Source organism: Dipodomys merriami, unplaced genomic scaffold, assembly GCF_024711535.1.
Source record: "Dipodomys merriami isolate MVZ:Mamm:240054 unplaced genomic scaffold, mDipMer1.0.p SCAF_28, whole genome shotgun sequence".
Taxonomy (NCBI): Eukaryota; Metazoa; Chordata; class Mammalia; order Rodentia; family Heteromyidae; genus Dipodomys; species Dipodomys merriami.
In genome coordinates, this window is record NW_027204270.1 from 5,609,145 (window position 1) to 5,623,626 (window position 14,482).

The 14,482-nt window shown below is 51.5% G+C and overlaps 1 protein-coding gene across 1 annotated transcript in view; it reads left to right on the top strand.

Annotated features, from left to right (window-relative positions):
• Ca6 (carbonic anhydrase 6) overlaps positions 1-10,155 on the top strand; it is a 30,035-nt gene extending 19,880 nt beyond the window's left edge. The window contains exons 5-8 of the mRNA XM_070036942.1: positions 570-639; positions 4,215-4,372; positions 6,035-6,158; positions 9,676-10,155. Of these exons, the coding sequence (XP_069893043.1) occupies positions 570-639; positions 4,215-4,372; positions 6,035-6,158; positions 9,676-9,776 (453 nt within the window). The 3' untranslated portion in view covers positions 9,777-10,155. The remainder of the gene's footprint in view (positions 1-569; positions 640-4,214; positions 4,373-6,034; positions 6,159-9,675) is intronic.
• Positions 10,156-14,482: the final 4,327 nt, after the last annotated feature.

Sequence of the window (14,482 nt, forward strand, 5' to 3'; positions counted from 1 at the left end):
CGAGCCCAGGAACACTGTCTTCAAGAATACCGGACTTGGACCAGGCGCAGGTGGCTCACACTTGCAATCCTAGCTACTCAGGAGGGTGAGATCTGAGGATTGTGGTTCAAAGCCAGCCTGGAAGGGCAAGTCCAGGAGACTCTTATCTCCTGTTAACCACCAGAAAACCAGAAATGGTGCTTTGGCTCAAGCACTAGCCTTGAGCAAAAGAGCTCAGGGACAGTCCCAGGCCCTGAGTTCAAGCCTCATGGGCCACCAGAAAGGAAAGAAAGAGAGAGAGAGAGGAGGAGGAAGGAAGGAAGGAAGGAAGGAAAGAAGGAAGGAAGGAAGGAAGGAAGGAAGGAAGGAAGGAAGGAAGGAAGGAAGGAAGGAAGGAAAGAAGGAAAGAAGGAAAGAAGGCAGGCAGGCAGGCAGGGAGGCAGGAAGGAAGGCAGGAAGGCAGGCAGGCAGGCAGGCAGGCAGGCAGGCAGGCAAGCAAGCAAAGGAGACCAGGTGGGGCTTAGTGAGGAAGAGGCCCCGGGCACCTGGGTCTCTGCTTCGCTGTGTCAATGGCTCCGTTTCCCTTGTAGATCGAGGAGTATGCTGAGAACACACACTACAGCTCCTTAATTTCTCACCTGGCTAACATCAGGTATCCAGGTAAGGGGCTGCAGGAGGGAAGTGGACGTGGGTGTGAGGTGGACGGGGGAGCAGGGGGACCTGGTGGGGAGAGTGGCTGAGGAGCCACGTGAATGGAGCCCAGCTCTCTGCCAAAGGTCACTTGCTGTGGCCCTGGGGGAATACTGGCACGGATGGGCATGATCATGGTGGCAGCCCCGCCCCCACCTGTGGCCCAGTGTGGTTTCTAGGGGCCGCAGCAGCAAGAATTCAGGAGCAGCCGAGAATTCAGGAGCAGCCGGGCACCGGTGGCTCACGCCTGTGATCCTAGCTACTCAGGCTAGCTGAGATCTCAGGATCACCGTTCAAAGCCAGCCCCAGCAGGAAAGTCCGTGAGACTCTTATCTCCAATAAACTATTAGAAAACCGGAAGTGGTGCTGTGATTCGAGTGGTAGAGCACTAGCCTTGAGCTGAAGAGCTGAGAGACGGTTTCCAGGCCCAGAGTTCAAGCCCCACGACCCACCAAAAAAAAAAAAAAAAAAAAAAAAAGAACTCAGGAGTGAGGGCCAGTACCTGGACACTGCTTGCTTTCATTCTGTGTTTTCAACTCTCAGCCACTGCTTTTTTTCCACTTTTTTTTTTATGTGCTGGTCCTAGGGCTTGAACTCAGAACATGGGCACTGTCCCTGAGCTTTGGGTTTGGTTGTGGGGCCTGAACTCTGGGCCTGGGCACTGTCCCTCAACTCTTCAGCTAGTGCTCTACCACTTGAACCACTGCACCACTTCTGGCTTTTTTTCCTGCTTATATGGTGCTGAGGAATCGAACCCAGGGCCTCATGCATGCAAGGCAAGCGCTCTACCACTGAGCCACCTTCCCAGCCCATGTCCCTGAGCTTTTGTACTCAAGGCTGGTGCTCTAGGGCTTGAACCACAGCTCTACTTCTGCCCTTTTCTTGGTGTTTAATTGGAGATTAGAATCTCACAACTTGGAGTCTCTGGTGGCTCACACCTGTATTCCTGGTTACTTAGGAGGCTGAGATCTGAGGATCATTTTGAAGCCAGCCTGGGCAGGAAAGTCTGTGAGACTCTTTTTTTTTTGGGTCTGGTCTTGGGCCTGAACTCTGGGCCTGGGTGCTGTCCCTCAGCTCTTCAGCTCAAGGCTAGCGCTCTACCACTTGAGCCACAGCTCCACTTCTGGCTTTTTTCTTTTTGCTTATATGGTGCTGAGGAATTGAACCCAGGGCCTCTGGCATGCAAGGCAAGTGCTCTACCACTGAGCCACCTTCCCAGCCCTCTGTGAGACTCTTTAAAAACATTTTTTTTTTTTGCCAGTCCTAGGGCTTGAACTCAGGAACTAGGCTCTGTCCCTGAATCTCTCTGTGCTCTACCACTTGAGCCACAGCACCACTTCTGGCTTTTTCTGTTTATGTGGTACTGAGGAATTGAACTCAGGGCTTCATGTATGCTAGGCAATCATTCTACCACTAAGTCACTTTCCCAGCCCCTGTGAGACTCTTTTCTCCAATAAACTACTCAGAAAAAGCTGGAAGTGGGCTGGGCGCGGGTGGCTCAGGCCTGTCATCCCAGCTACTTAGGAGGCTAAGATCTGAGGATTGCAGTTCAAAGTCAGCCTGGGCAGAAAATTCTGTGAGACTCTTCTCTCCCATGAGCCAAAAAACTGGAAGTGGCGCTGTGGCTCAAGTAGTAGAACACTTGCCTTGAGCTGAAGAGCAGAGGGACAGCACCTGGGCCCAGAGTTCAAGCCCCATGACCAACAAAAACAAAGCAAAACAAAAAAAGTTGGAAGTGGTACTGAGGCTCGAGGGTAAAGCACTAGCCTTGAGCACAAAGAGGCTCAGGGACAGTGCTCAGGCCCTGAGTTAAAGCCCAAGGACTAAAGAAAAAAAAAAAAAAAAACAAAGATCTCCAATTTTCCTGCTTGGGCTGCTTGGAACTGTGATCCTCACATTTCAGCCTCCTGAGTGGTTAGGATTGCAGGTGTGAACTACCAGCTCCTGGCTCCACTACTTTTTTTATTTTTTTTTCAATTGTGGGGCCTGAACTCTGGGCCTGGGCGCTGTCCCTCAGCTCTTCAGCTCAAGGCTAGCACTCTACCACTTGAGCCACAGCGCCACTTCTGGCTTTTTCTGCTTATGTGGTATTGAGGAATCGAACCCAGGGCCTTGTGCATGCAAGGCAAGCACTCTACCACTGAGCCACCTTTTCAGCCTATCAATCACTACCTCTAAAAGTGCCCAGGGATCTGTTCTTTGTGCACATTTACCTAGCACCTCAGGAGTTGTAATTCCCTCTCGGATATCATGAAATGTACCTCTGTTGACAGTGACCATGATGGTGACAGTTTCGAGAAAGCCCCTCAGTGCCAGATGCTTTTTGAATATTGTTCCCTTTTGTTTTAGCAGTACCAAAGTTTGGACTCAGGGTCTTGCACTTGCTCAGCTAAAGTTTTAGTGCTTGAACCATACCTCTAGCCCAACATTACTCTCTCTCTCTTGTCAGTTCTGGGGCTTGAACTTCAGGCCTGGGAGCAGTCCCTCAGCTCTTCAGCTCAAGGGGAGCACTCTATCACTTGAGCCACAGCGCCACTTCCAGTTTTCTGGTGGTTTATTGGAGATAAGAGTCTCATGAACTTTCTGCCTGGGCTGGCTTTGAAACATGATCCTCAGATCTCAGCCTCCTGAGTAGCTAGGATTATAGTTGTGAGCCACCGGCCCAGCTTCTCTTTCTCTGTTTTGTGCCAGTACCAGGGCTTGAACTCAGGGCCTTGTGTTTTTGCTTGCCTTTCTTTTGCTCACAGCTGATATTCTTTTTTTTTTTTTTGGCGGTCATGGGGCTTGAACTCTGGGCTTGAGTGCTGTCCCTCAGCTCTTCAGCTCAAGGCTAGTGCTCTACCACTTGAGCTACAGCGCCACTTCTGGTTTTATGGTGGTTTATTGGAGATGAGAGTTTCATGGACTTTCCTGCCCGGGCTGGCTTTGAACTGCGATCCTCAGATCTCAGCCTCCTGAGTAGCTAGGATTACAGGCGTGAGCCACTGGTGCCCGGCTTCACGGCTGTTATTCTATCACTTGTGCTGTACCTCCACTTCCAGCTTTTTGCTGGTTAATTGGTGATAAGAGTCTCTTGGACTTTACTGCCCTGGCTAGCTTTGAACCAAGATCCTTAGATATCAGCATCCTGAGTAGCTAGGATTACAGGTGTGAGCTACTGGCACCCAGCGACATTGATCTTTCTTCGATGCCTCGTGCAATCATATAGACCTGTGATGTTTTCTGGTGCTGAGGGTGGAGCTCAGGGCCTGACGCATGCGAGGCTCAAGCTGTGTCCCCGGGCCACACCGGCACCCTTTCACAACCTCTGAGCCAGCACTGGCCCAGGCCACTCAGCCAGGAGGGAGGCAGCTGCGTGTACCCGTCCCTACCTCTTTGCTCCTTGCTACCGCCAGGGGGCAGTAAGCTGGGGCCGTGTTTCTCAGTCATTCACTTGGTTCTGCTTGAAATCTGGAATTTGTGCATGGCGAGTGTGGGCCCAAGCTGTCCTCTCAGCAGGGCCCAGGGGTCGCTCACCGTCCTCTGTCCCGTGTCTTCTGCCTCAGGACAAACCACTTACCTGACTGACTTTGACATTCTGGACATGTTGCCCGGGGACATGTACCACTACTACACCTACAACGGCTCGCTCACCACCCCGCCGTGCACGCAGAACGTCCGGTGGTTTGTCATGTCGGACTCCGTGAAGATCTCCAAGGCCCAGGTAAGGAATGAAGGGTGTCGCCTTGGCCTGAGTGCCCCGGGACAGAGCCCCCTTCCAGCATCCGCTACACGAGAGCCCGAGGTGCCTGGCAGACCACAGGGGCTGCCCTCGGCGGGGCACACACAGGGACACGCGGAGCTTACCGCCAACTCAGGGAAAGATGTGTCACCAGAGCGCTGCCCACGGACGCAGAATGTTCCCGAGGAACAGATCCCGCCAGGCTGCCGTAGTCCTCAGGGAGCTTGTGTGCTAATGTCACCAAGTCTTCACGCAAGGATTTCTTCTTCCCTCCTCTCCCCTCCCCTCCCCTCCGCTCCCCTCCCCTCCCCTCCCCTCCCCTTCCCTCCCCTTCCCTTCCCTTCCCTTCCCTTTTCCCTCCTTCCCTTCCTTCCCTCTTTCCTTTTTTCCTTTTATCTCCTCCCTCCCTTCCTTCCCTCCTTTCCTTTTTCCCTCCTTCCCTCCTTCCTTCCCTTCCTCTCCTCCTTTCCTTCCTTCCTTCCTTCTTGCCTGCCTGCCTTCCCAACTTCTCTCCTTTTTTTCCCTTCCTCCCTTCCTTCCTCACTTGCTTCCTTCCTTCTTTTTTTTTTCCCCTTCCTTTCTTCTTTTCTTCCTTTCTTTGTACAAATCCTGGGGCTTGAACTCAGGGCCTAGGCACTGTTTTATTCAAGCCTGATGCTGGACCACTTGAGCTATAGCTTCACGTCTTGCTTTTTGCTGGTTAAATGGAGAAAAGAGTCTCATAGGCTTTCCTGCCTGGGTTAGCTTTGAACTATGATCCTCAGATCTCAATCTCACCAGTAACTAAGATTACAGAAGTGAGCCACCAGCTTCCCACATGAATGTTTCTTTCTTTCTTTTTTTTTTTGGGGGGGGGTCTGGTCATGGGGCCTGAACTTTGGGCCTGGGTGCTGTCCCTCAGCTCTTCAGCTAAAGGCTAGCTCTTTACCACTTAAGCCACAGCGCCACTTCCAGCTTTTTTCATTTTGCTTATGTGGTGCTGAGGAATCGAACCCAGGGCCTCAGGCATGCAAGGCAAGCGCTCTACCACTGAGCCACCTTCCCAGCCCGGCTTTTTTTTTTTTTTTAAATTTTTTTTTTAGTCCGGTCGTGGGGCCTGAACTCTGGGCCTGGGCGCTGTCCCTCAGCTCTTCAGCTCAAGGCTAGCGCTCTACTACTTGAGCCACAGCTCTACTTCCGGCTTTTTTTCTTTTTGCTTATGTGGTGCTGAGGAATCGAACCCAGGGCCTTGAGCATGCGAGGCAAGTGCTCTACCACTGAGCCACCTTCCCAGCCCATCCCAGCCCGGCTTTTTTCTTTTCTTTGTTGACTATAGGGCTGGAACTCAGGGTGTGGGCACTGTCCCTGAGCCTTTTTGTGGTCACTTGAACTACATTGCCACTTCTGTTTTTTAAGTGGTTAATTACAGATGAGAGTCTCACAGGGATTTTTCTACCTGGGCTGGTTTCAAACTGCAATCCTCAGGTCTCAGCCTTCTGAGGAGCCAGGATTACAGACATGAGCTTCTGGCACCCGTCTGAACTGGCAATCTTATAACCACATTATGAGGTTCTAGAATCTGGGTTGTAGTCCACTCACTCACTAACCATTTCTTTATTACCCATCACTTTTTGCTATCCATAACTCCCTGTCTGTTGTCTGCAGGTGATCAAGCTGGAGAATTCTGTGATGAACCATCAGAACCAGACCCTGCACAATGGTTACCGCAAGACCCAGCCCCTTCACTCCAGAGTGGTAGAAGCCAACTTCCCCTACTTCCCGAATGCAAGTGAGTGATACTCTTTACTCATTTCTTTGGAATCCCCTCATGACTGTTTTCCTTTCCTTTGCCAATAACAGGAGGAAGAGAATCCTATTTATTTATTTGCCAGTCCTGGGGCTTGAACTCAGGGCCTGGGCACTGTCCCTAAGCTTCTTTTGCTCAAGGCTAGCACTCTACCACTTGAGACACAGCACCGCTTCTGGCTTTTTCTGTGTATGTGGCACTGAGGAATTGAACCCAGAGCTGCATGCATACTAGGCAAGCACTCTACCACTAAGCCACATTGCCAGCCAGGAGAGTCATCTTAATGTAGGAAGTTCAGGTGATCCTACTTATACCGGCATCTCCCAGCCCAGGCCTTGATGCCTGTGAGAATCACCTGGTCTGTTACCTTCCTGAACTTGCCACAGACTTAGGAGAAACAAGGCAGTAACAGCCACAAGCTCTTCTACGAGTGTAACAATCCTCATTAAACCCAACTCACATAAATTCCTGCAACTGTGTTACAGGTTCACCCCCCTGGGTCTCCCAAGTCCCTTCCAGGTGGGGTTAATTGGATGAAATGTTGTTTACTGTCTGGGTGGAGATGAAGGACCAGGTCTCAGGGTGCTGTCCTCCATCCAGTGCCCCCCCAACCCCTGGATCTGGTGGCACAAGAAGCTCATGGCTCGCGAGGCACTGTAGTGGCACCCCACAGTCTGCCCCACTGCATTCTGTGTCTCCTATAATTAGGGCTCAATCTGTTCTCCTACTTCATTCTCTTTAGAACCGATTCCTATGAACAATTATGGACCTTTCATATCCTTCAATACAATAGAATTGATGACCAGCCAAAGTTGCCTATGAGCACTACCCCTTCTTTATCTGTACTTAGCAGAGTCAATAAATATTTTCGCATTTACCTCTTAGATTGTAGCAGACAGGATATTATAACAGTGACACTTCCGGTTGCCAGCGGTGAAGGGCCGCGTGCTCTCAGGCCAGCCACGGAGAGTTCAGCCCCTCTCACACATTTGTTTGTTTTCCCTTCCGTGTGCTCATGCTAGGGCTTGGACGAGGGCCTAGGAACTCTCTCTCAGCCTTTACTTTCAAGGCTGGCACTCTCCCACTTGAGCCACAGCTTCATTTCTGGCCTTTTAGTGGTTCATTGGCAATAAGTGTCTCATGGACTTTCCTGCCTGAGCTGGTTTTGAACCTCGATCCTCAGATCTGTCTCCTGAGTGGCTAGGATACAGGCGTGGCCGCTTGCTCCTGGCTCCCCTGTGTCTTGGTCAGGCACATCTCCAGATTCTCCCACTTCCCCTGGGAAGAACGGTCACTGTCCTGAGTTCCCAGGGGAGCCTGGGTCCCACAAGCCACACCCCAAATGCTCTTTCCACCAGGGGCCCTTCTAGTTTGTCCTCATGAGGGCGCTGACGTGTCATCGACACGGCCTCCACTCAGACTCTTCCTGAGGCCACTTGCCCTCCCCTGAGGGCCTCCCTTCCTGAACTTCCTGCTCACCCTTGCCACTTCACATCCCCCTTGGAAAGTAGGGGCCATCTTCCCTCACCTCCAGCTGTGGGATCTGTGTTGTGGCTTCCTGTGCCCATCCTAGACCAGTCCTGCTTCCCTCAGACCCCGATTTTCTTCCTCCCTTCCTTCCTTCCTTCCTCCCCCCCTCCCCCCCTCCCCCCTTCCTTCCTTCCTCCCTTCCTTCCTTCCTTCCCTCCTTCTCTTTCTTTTTTTTTTTTTGGGTCCGGTCGTGGGGCCTGAACTCTGGGCCTGGGCGCTGTCCCTCAGCTCTTCAGCTCAAGGCTAGCGCTCTACCACTTGAGCCACAGCGCCACTTCTGGCCTTTTTCTTTTGGCTTATGTGGTGCTGAGGAATCGAACCCAGGGCCTCAGGCATGCAAGGCAAGCGCTCTACCACTGAGCCACCTTCCCAGCCCTTTTTCTTTCTTTCCTTTTTTCCTTCCTTCTTCTTTCTTTCTTTCTTTCTTTCTTTCTTTGTTTCTTTCTTCTTTCTTTCTTTCTTTTCTTATCTCTCTTCCTTCTTTCCTTCCTTCCTTTCTTTTTTCTTTCCTTTTTTATCCTTCCTTCCTTCCCTCCTTCCTTCTCTCTCCCTCCCTCCTTTCCCTCCCTTTCTTCCTTCCTTCCTTCCTCTTTTTCTTCTTTTATACTTATACTGGGGCTTGCATTCAGAGTCTGGGTGTTCTCTCTTAGTTGTTGTTTTTTTTCTTCAAGGCTTGTTCTTTACTATGAACCACAGCTCTACTTCTAGGTTTTTAGTGGTTCATTGGAAATGAGTCTCACAGACTTTCCTGCCTGGGCTGGCTTTGAACTGTGATCTTCCAATTTCAGCTTCCTGAGTAGCTAAGATTACAGGTATGAGCCATTGGCACCTGGCTCAGACCCAGATTTCTACAGAGCAGTGACTGACTGCCTTGTGTAGAATCTCACCCCAGCTGGGTTACTGTGATCCAACTGTCAATAAGAAAAAACCTGAGGAAAAAAGTCACTGAGAAAGACAAGACAGGGATCCTGTATGAACCTTACAGGTTTTCACAATATTGGGGATTGAACTCACGGCCTTGTGCTTGGGGATTGAACTCACGGCTAGACAGGTGCTCTACCACTTGAGCCCATTTTGCATTGGTTATTTTCAAGGTAAGGACTCACTTTATGCCCTGGCCAGCCTGGGCTGTGATCCTCCTACTAATGCTTCCCATGTGGCTGGTGTGGCAGGCACGCACCACCTCACCTGCCATTGGTTGGGATGGAGTGCTGGCAACTTTTATGCTGGCCTCAAATGGCAATTCTTCCCATCCCATCTCCACCTCCCAAGTAGCTGGGATTACAGACTTCAGCCACTGTGCTCCACCCTACAATTTAGTTATTAGAAAACAGCTATATCCTGCACGACAAGAGTCCTGAGCATGACCTGATGCCAGTAGGACGGGAACAGGGAGGCATTCGAGAGCTCACACACAAGGGGAGGGCGGGGGGGGGGGGCTCAGCACACCCGGCTCTGGCTTTGATCCCCAAGTTTGGTAATGAGTTTGATCCATGTTGTTTGTTGTTATTGTTGGTTTTTTTTCCCAGTCCTGGGCTTGAACTCAGGGTCTAGGGACTGTTCCTGAGCTTTTTCATTCAAGGCTAGCACTCTGCCACTTGAATCACAGATTCACTTCTTCCCAGGGTGGCTGAGATCCTCAGATCTCAGCTTTCTGATTAGCTAGGCTTAGAGGCATGAGCCACTGGCACTTGGCTTCTTTCTTTCTTCTTCTTCTGTGACAGTACTGGGGCTTGAACTCAGAACTTTGTACTCTAGTGTTTTTGCTCAACCCTAGTGCTCTACCACTTGAACCACAGTTCCAGTTTTGGCTTTTGGGGGCTTAATCAGAGATAAAAGTCCATGGACTTTTCTGCCTGGGTTGGCTTTGAACCACGATCCTCAGATCTCAGCCTCCCAAGTAGCCAGGATTACAGAGCAAGCCACCAGTATCCAGCACTAACTCTCCTTTTTGTCCAATGTATCTCAGGATCACAGTACCAGTATTACTTGCATAGGATCAACACCAAACTTGACAGCCTGATAAGCAGTTTGGCTGAGAAGAACTTGAAGAAGAAAAGACACCACTAGCCAGCCAGGGAGGCGGTGGGCAGGTGCCAGCCTGCCCTGCCTCGTGCCACGGAACCCTGGAAATCGGAACTGCATTGCTCCTACCTGTGAAAACCAGGTGATTAACACAGGAAAAGCCGTCTCCCAGGGAAGGGAATGAGACCGTGAAACGTCTTACCAATGGACGGAGTAGAAAGCAAGTGAGAGGAAATGGAGGCAGCGAGCCCACTTCCTGTGAGGGCTTATTTGGGGCAGGGGCAGCCCTGGTATACACCAGGCCCCAGGTGGGAGCCAAGACACCGGAAGACAACACAAGACCCTTCACCTCAATCTGTAAATGATAATCTCGCACGAACCTCCCTTTAGGATTTCGGGGTAGTAAAGTGATTTGGGAAAGGTTGCCAGCCAGTTCACCTCTTTCCGCGCCTCGTCCTCTGCCGCCCACAGAGCGCGGGGCTGCACCCGCAGGAGGTGGGGTGGAAGCCAGGAGAGTCTTCAGTGCGCTTGTTTGCTACATGACTTAGTTTTCATTACATGTAGCTCAGGCCATCTAGCCTCTCACTTAGTTACCTAAGCCCAGACTGGCCTCAAACACTGCATCCTCCTGCCTCAGCCTCCCAAGTGCTGAGATTACAGGTGTACGCCATCATGCTCAGCTAGAAGGACATGGGTGCTGCCCTGGAAGGGTACCTGGGACCATGTACCACTCACAAGAACAGTATCAGAGAGAGTAGGAACTGTGGTGGGCTAGAAGACCAACTACAGAGAGGCCCAGGAGCTCTGGCTGGGTGGTGTTCAGTGCTGGGGCGCAGGTGGGCACAGGCTGGTGCAGGCTGGCACTGAGGCCTTGGGGGAGAAGGGAGATGGGCGCTCAGGATGGCCTAGAACAACGAAAGGACTTTCATTTTGAGTGTGCCTCAATGGTGGGGCCACGTGCATCGCTTCCCACTGATGCCAGCCCTCAGGAGGCTGAGGCAGGAGGATTCAGAGGTGAAGGCTCGCTTGCTCCTCCTGCCTAACACAAATGAGCAAACACAAAAGCCACTCATTAGTCAATAAGAGCTTCAAGGAGAAGCCGGGCATCAGTGGCTCACGCCTGTCATCCTGGCTACTCAGGAGGTTGAGATCTGAGGATCATGGTTCAAAGCCAGCCTGGGCAGGAAAGTCTGTGAGACTCTGATCTCTAATTAACCACACACACACACACACACACACACACACACACACACACACACAGAGAAGTGGATCTGTGGCTCAAGTAGCACACCAGCCTTGAGCAAAAACTCAGGGACAGCACCTAGGCCCTAAGTTCAAGCCCCAGGACCTGTATGCAAGTGAGTGGATGCACCCATGCTCACGCATGCATGCGCACGCGCACACACGTGTGCGTGCACATGCACATGTGTGCATGTTCAATAACCATCTAAGTTGCACACACACTTTATCTTGCTGGAGGCACACTCCTGAGCAGGGTGGTGGAGGCTGGGAGGCTCAGAGGCCGTGGCCTCCCAGGGAACAGCGCTGTGGTGGAGCTCTGGCCTCCGCTCCCTGCCTCCGCTCCCTGTGGGCCCAGCCTGGAGGCCGGTGTTGCCTCTGCTTTCGGTGTCTCTGGGTTTTCAGCTGTCCTCTCTCCTGTCTCGATTCTTGATTCATCTCCCTGGATCACACTCTGTCCTCCAGTCCTGACTCTTTCGACCTCCCCAGCCCAAGGAGGAAACTTTTATTTTGGTACCACTACTGGGGCTTGAACTCAGGGCCTGGGCATTGTCCCTTTTTTGGCTCAAGCCTGGCACTCTACCCCTTGAAACTATTCCTCCACTCCTGGCATTTTACTGGTTCAGTAGAGATAAGAGTCTCATGGACTTTTCTGTCCAGGCTGGCTTCCAACCGTGATCTTCAGATCTCAGCCTCCTGAGTAGCTAGGATGACAGGCGCGAGCCACCCGCACCTGGCTAACGTGGTGTGCTCTTTGCACGGAAGGGCACTGCCATGGTTTTCTGCATTGCTTCTCAAGAGTGGCCTTTCCGTCCCGCCCCCACACTGCCTGTGCCGGGGTCAAGTCCAAGTGGAGCTGTGCATTCTGGGTGAGCGGGGCCTGGGCACGTGTGTTCCCCAACCTCCGGCTCCTGCCCTCCTTCTGGACCTCGACCCCTGCACCCTCTTATCTGTGCTCACTTCCCGCAGCTCCTGGGGGAAGGCCCGGGAGTCCCCGCAGGAAGCAGGGTGCACAGAGCTGGCCTTCAGTGCAAACGAGATGACGTGTGGCTGGCGCGTGCAGGGACTCTGCCCCGGCCGCAGCCGCCGCAGGCAGGACTCGCAGCCCGGGCTCCTGACCCCAGCACCTTCTCCATCCGCAGTGACCCCTCACCTGCCACCAGTGCTTACAAGGCCCTGAGCTAAGTCTCACCCAGCACTTTGCCCTCGGAGGTGGCCTCTCCCGTGGGCCGGGTGCTGATGTCCCCGCTCAGTGGCTGGGGAAGAAATGCCAGAGAAACTGAGGACTGGTTTTCAGGGGTGCAGCCGGTGGCACCGTGGAGGTTGGGATTCGGATCTCCTTGTTTCCAGTTTTATTAAGATCAGTGCTTTGCAGCAGGTGCCAGTGGCTCACGCCTGTAATCCTAGCTACTCAAGAGTCTGAGATCTGAAGATCTCTGGGGCTGCACCATCTTCCTTCCCTGACATGAATTTCAGGTGTGGGCAGTGCCTCGGTTTACCTGCTGCACTTGTCCACCAGCGATCAGAGACCCCAGGAGTCATGGGCCCGGAGCAGGGCCACGGAAGCAGCAGAGCTGTCTCATGAAAGTCCGTGTGGCGGGTGGCTGTGGTGACTCAGGGAGCCTGCCCAGGCCCTGCTGGCCGCTGAGCAGAACATAAAACACTCTGTGATGAGACAATGGAAAACAGATGAAAGTAGTTACTATTTAAAAAAACAACCAAAATAGTTCAAAATTCATTGTCAAATTCATTCATCAGGCTGGGCCTGGAGGTAGATTGAGAAGGTCAAATTCAAGGCCAGTCAGGATGAAGAGTTAGTGTAACCCTATCTCAACCAATAAGCTGAGTGGGGTGGTACCCACTTTCACCCCAACTCTGGGAGGCATGAATAGGAGGGTTGCTGTTCGTGATGGCTTAGGCAAAAAGAAACAAACAGCCAAAATCATACCTGAAAAAAATACGGCAAAAAGGACAGTTACAGGAAAAAATATATTTCATGGAGGAAAAAATATGTTTCATGGAGAATCTATAAGCATTGACTCTGTGTGTGTGTGTGTGCGCGCGCGCACGCGCGTGTGTGCGCATATGCATGCGTCAGTTCTGGGGTTTGAACTTGTGGCACTGTTCCTTACATTTTGGGCTCATTCTAAAACTTGAGCCACAGCTCCACTCCCAGCATTTTTGGAAGCGAATTGGAGAGAAGAGTCTCATGGATTTTTCTTTGCAGGCTGGCTTTGAGCTAGAACCTCAGATCTCAGTCTCCTGTAGCTAGGATTACAGGCAGGAGCCCCAGGTGCCCACCATAAAGCACTGACTTTAATAAAACAATGGAACATTTCTTGATTCTGAAAAAATGCTTTAGGGCCTGGTTGGGGGAAGGGGGGAAATGTAGCTCAGTGCTTTTCTACCATCTTCTAGGTCCTGGATTCTATTCCCAGCAACACTACTCACTACAACACCAGTAGTGCTGGGCACGGTGGCTCATGCCCATAATCCCAGCACTTGGAAGGAAAAGGGAAATGTTTAGCTATTTTGAACCCTGACTATGTAAGAAGCATGGGGATGTAGCTTTGAGTAAAGAGCTTGCCTGGCATCTGTAAAGCTGTGGGTTTGATCCCTAGTAATGAAAACCAACACCAGAAAAAAGAAAACTAAAGCAAACCCCAAGAGATGTGATCAGGCTGGACTAGCGTAGTGCACACAATTACCCCCACTGAAAACATCTCTGCTTTGTTTTTGTACTCATGTAATATGCATGTGTGAGACTCTGACACATGCACGCATGTATACACACGTATATATAGATGCATATATGCATGATACACATATACATATATGACATTCATATACATACGCATTAATATATGTATACAAGCATATATTAATGGTATGAAGAACTGTAAGAGGATGGGACACATCCATCCAGGGGACCACACAGAGGCAGGCAGGCACAGGAGAAAGATTATTATAAGGTTTATTAGAGGAGCTGAATTTCCCCCAAGAGGGAGCACATGGCCTCTGTCACCATCCAGGTAGCAGGAGGGTCTGGGGGATGGGAAGTGCGGTAAATGGGAGTTCAGGTGGGTCTGAGTGGAGAGAGGGAGGGGCCAGCTGTAAGGAGGGAACTTCAGGAATGGGAGGGGCCCAGGTCTGGGTGGAGCTGAGGACCAAAGGTGAGCATAACACTAACAACAACTACTATAGTCCTTCCTACAAAACACTAATTATAAACGAGCAATCCAAGTGTGTGTGTGTGTGTGTGTGTGTGTGTGTGTGTGTGTGTGTGTGTGTGTGTGTTGGAATGGGGACTTGAACCCAGAGTCTTGTACTGTCATTTGGCTTACTTTTTTGTTGTTGGTGGTGGTGGTCGTGGGGCTTGAACTCTGGGCATGGGCACTGTCCCTCAGCTCTTCAGCTCAAGGCGAGTGCTCTTCCACTTGAACCACAGTGCCATTTCTGGTTTTCTGGTGGTTTATTGGAGATAAGAGTCTCCCTGCCTTTTCTGCCCAGGC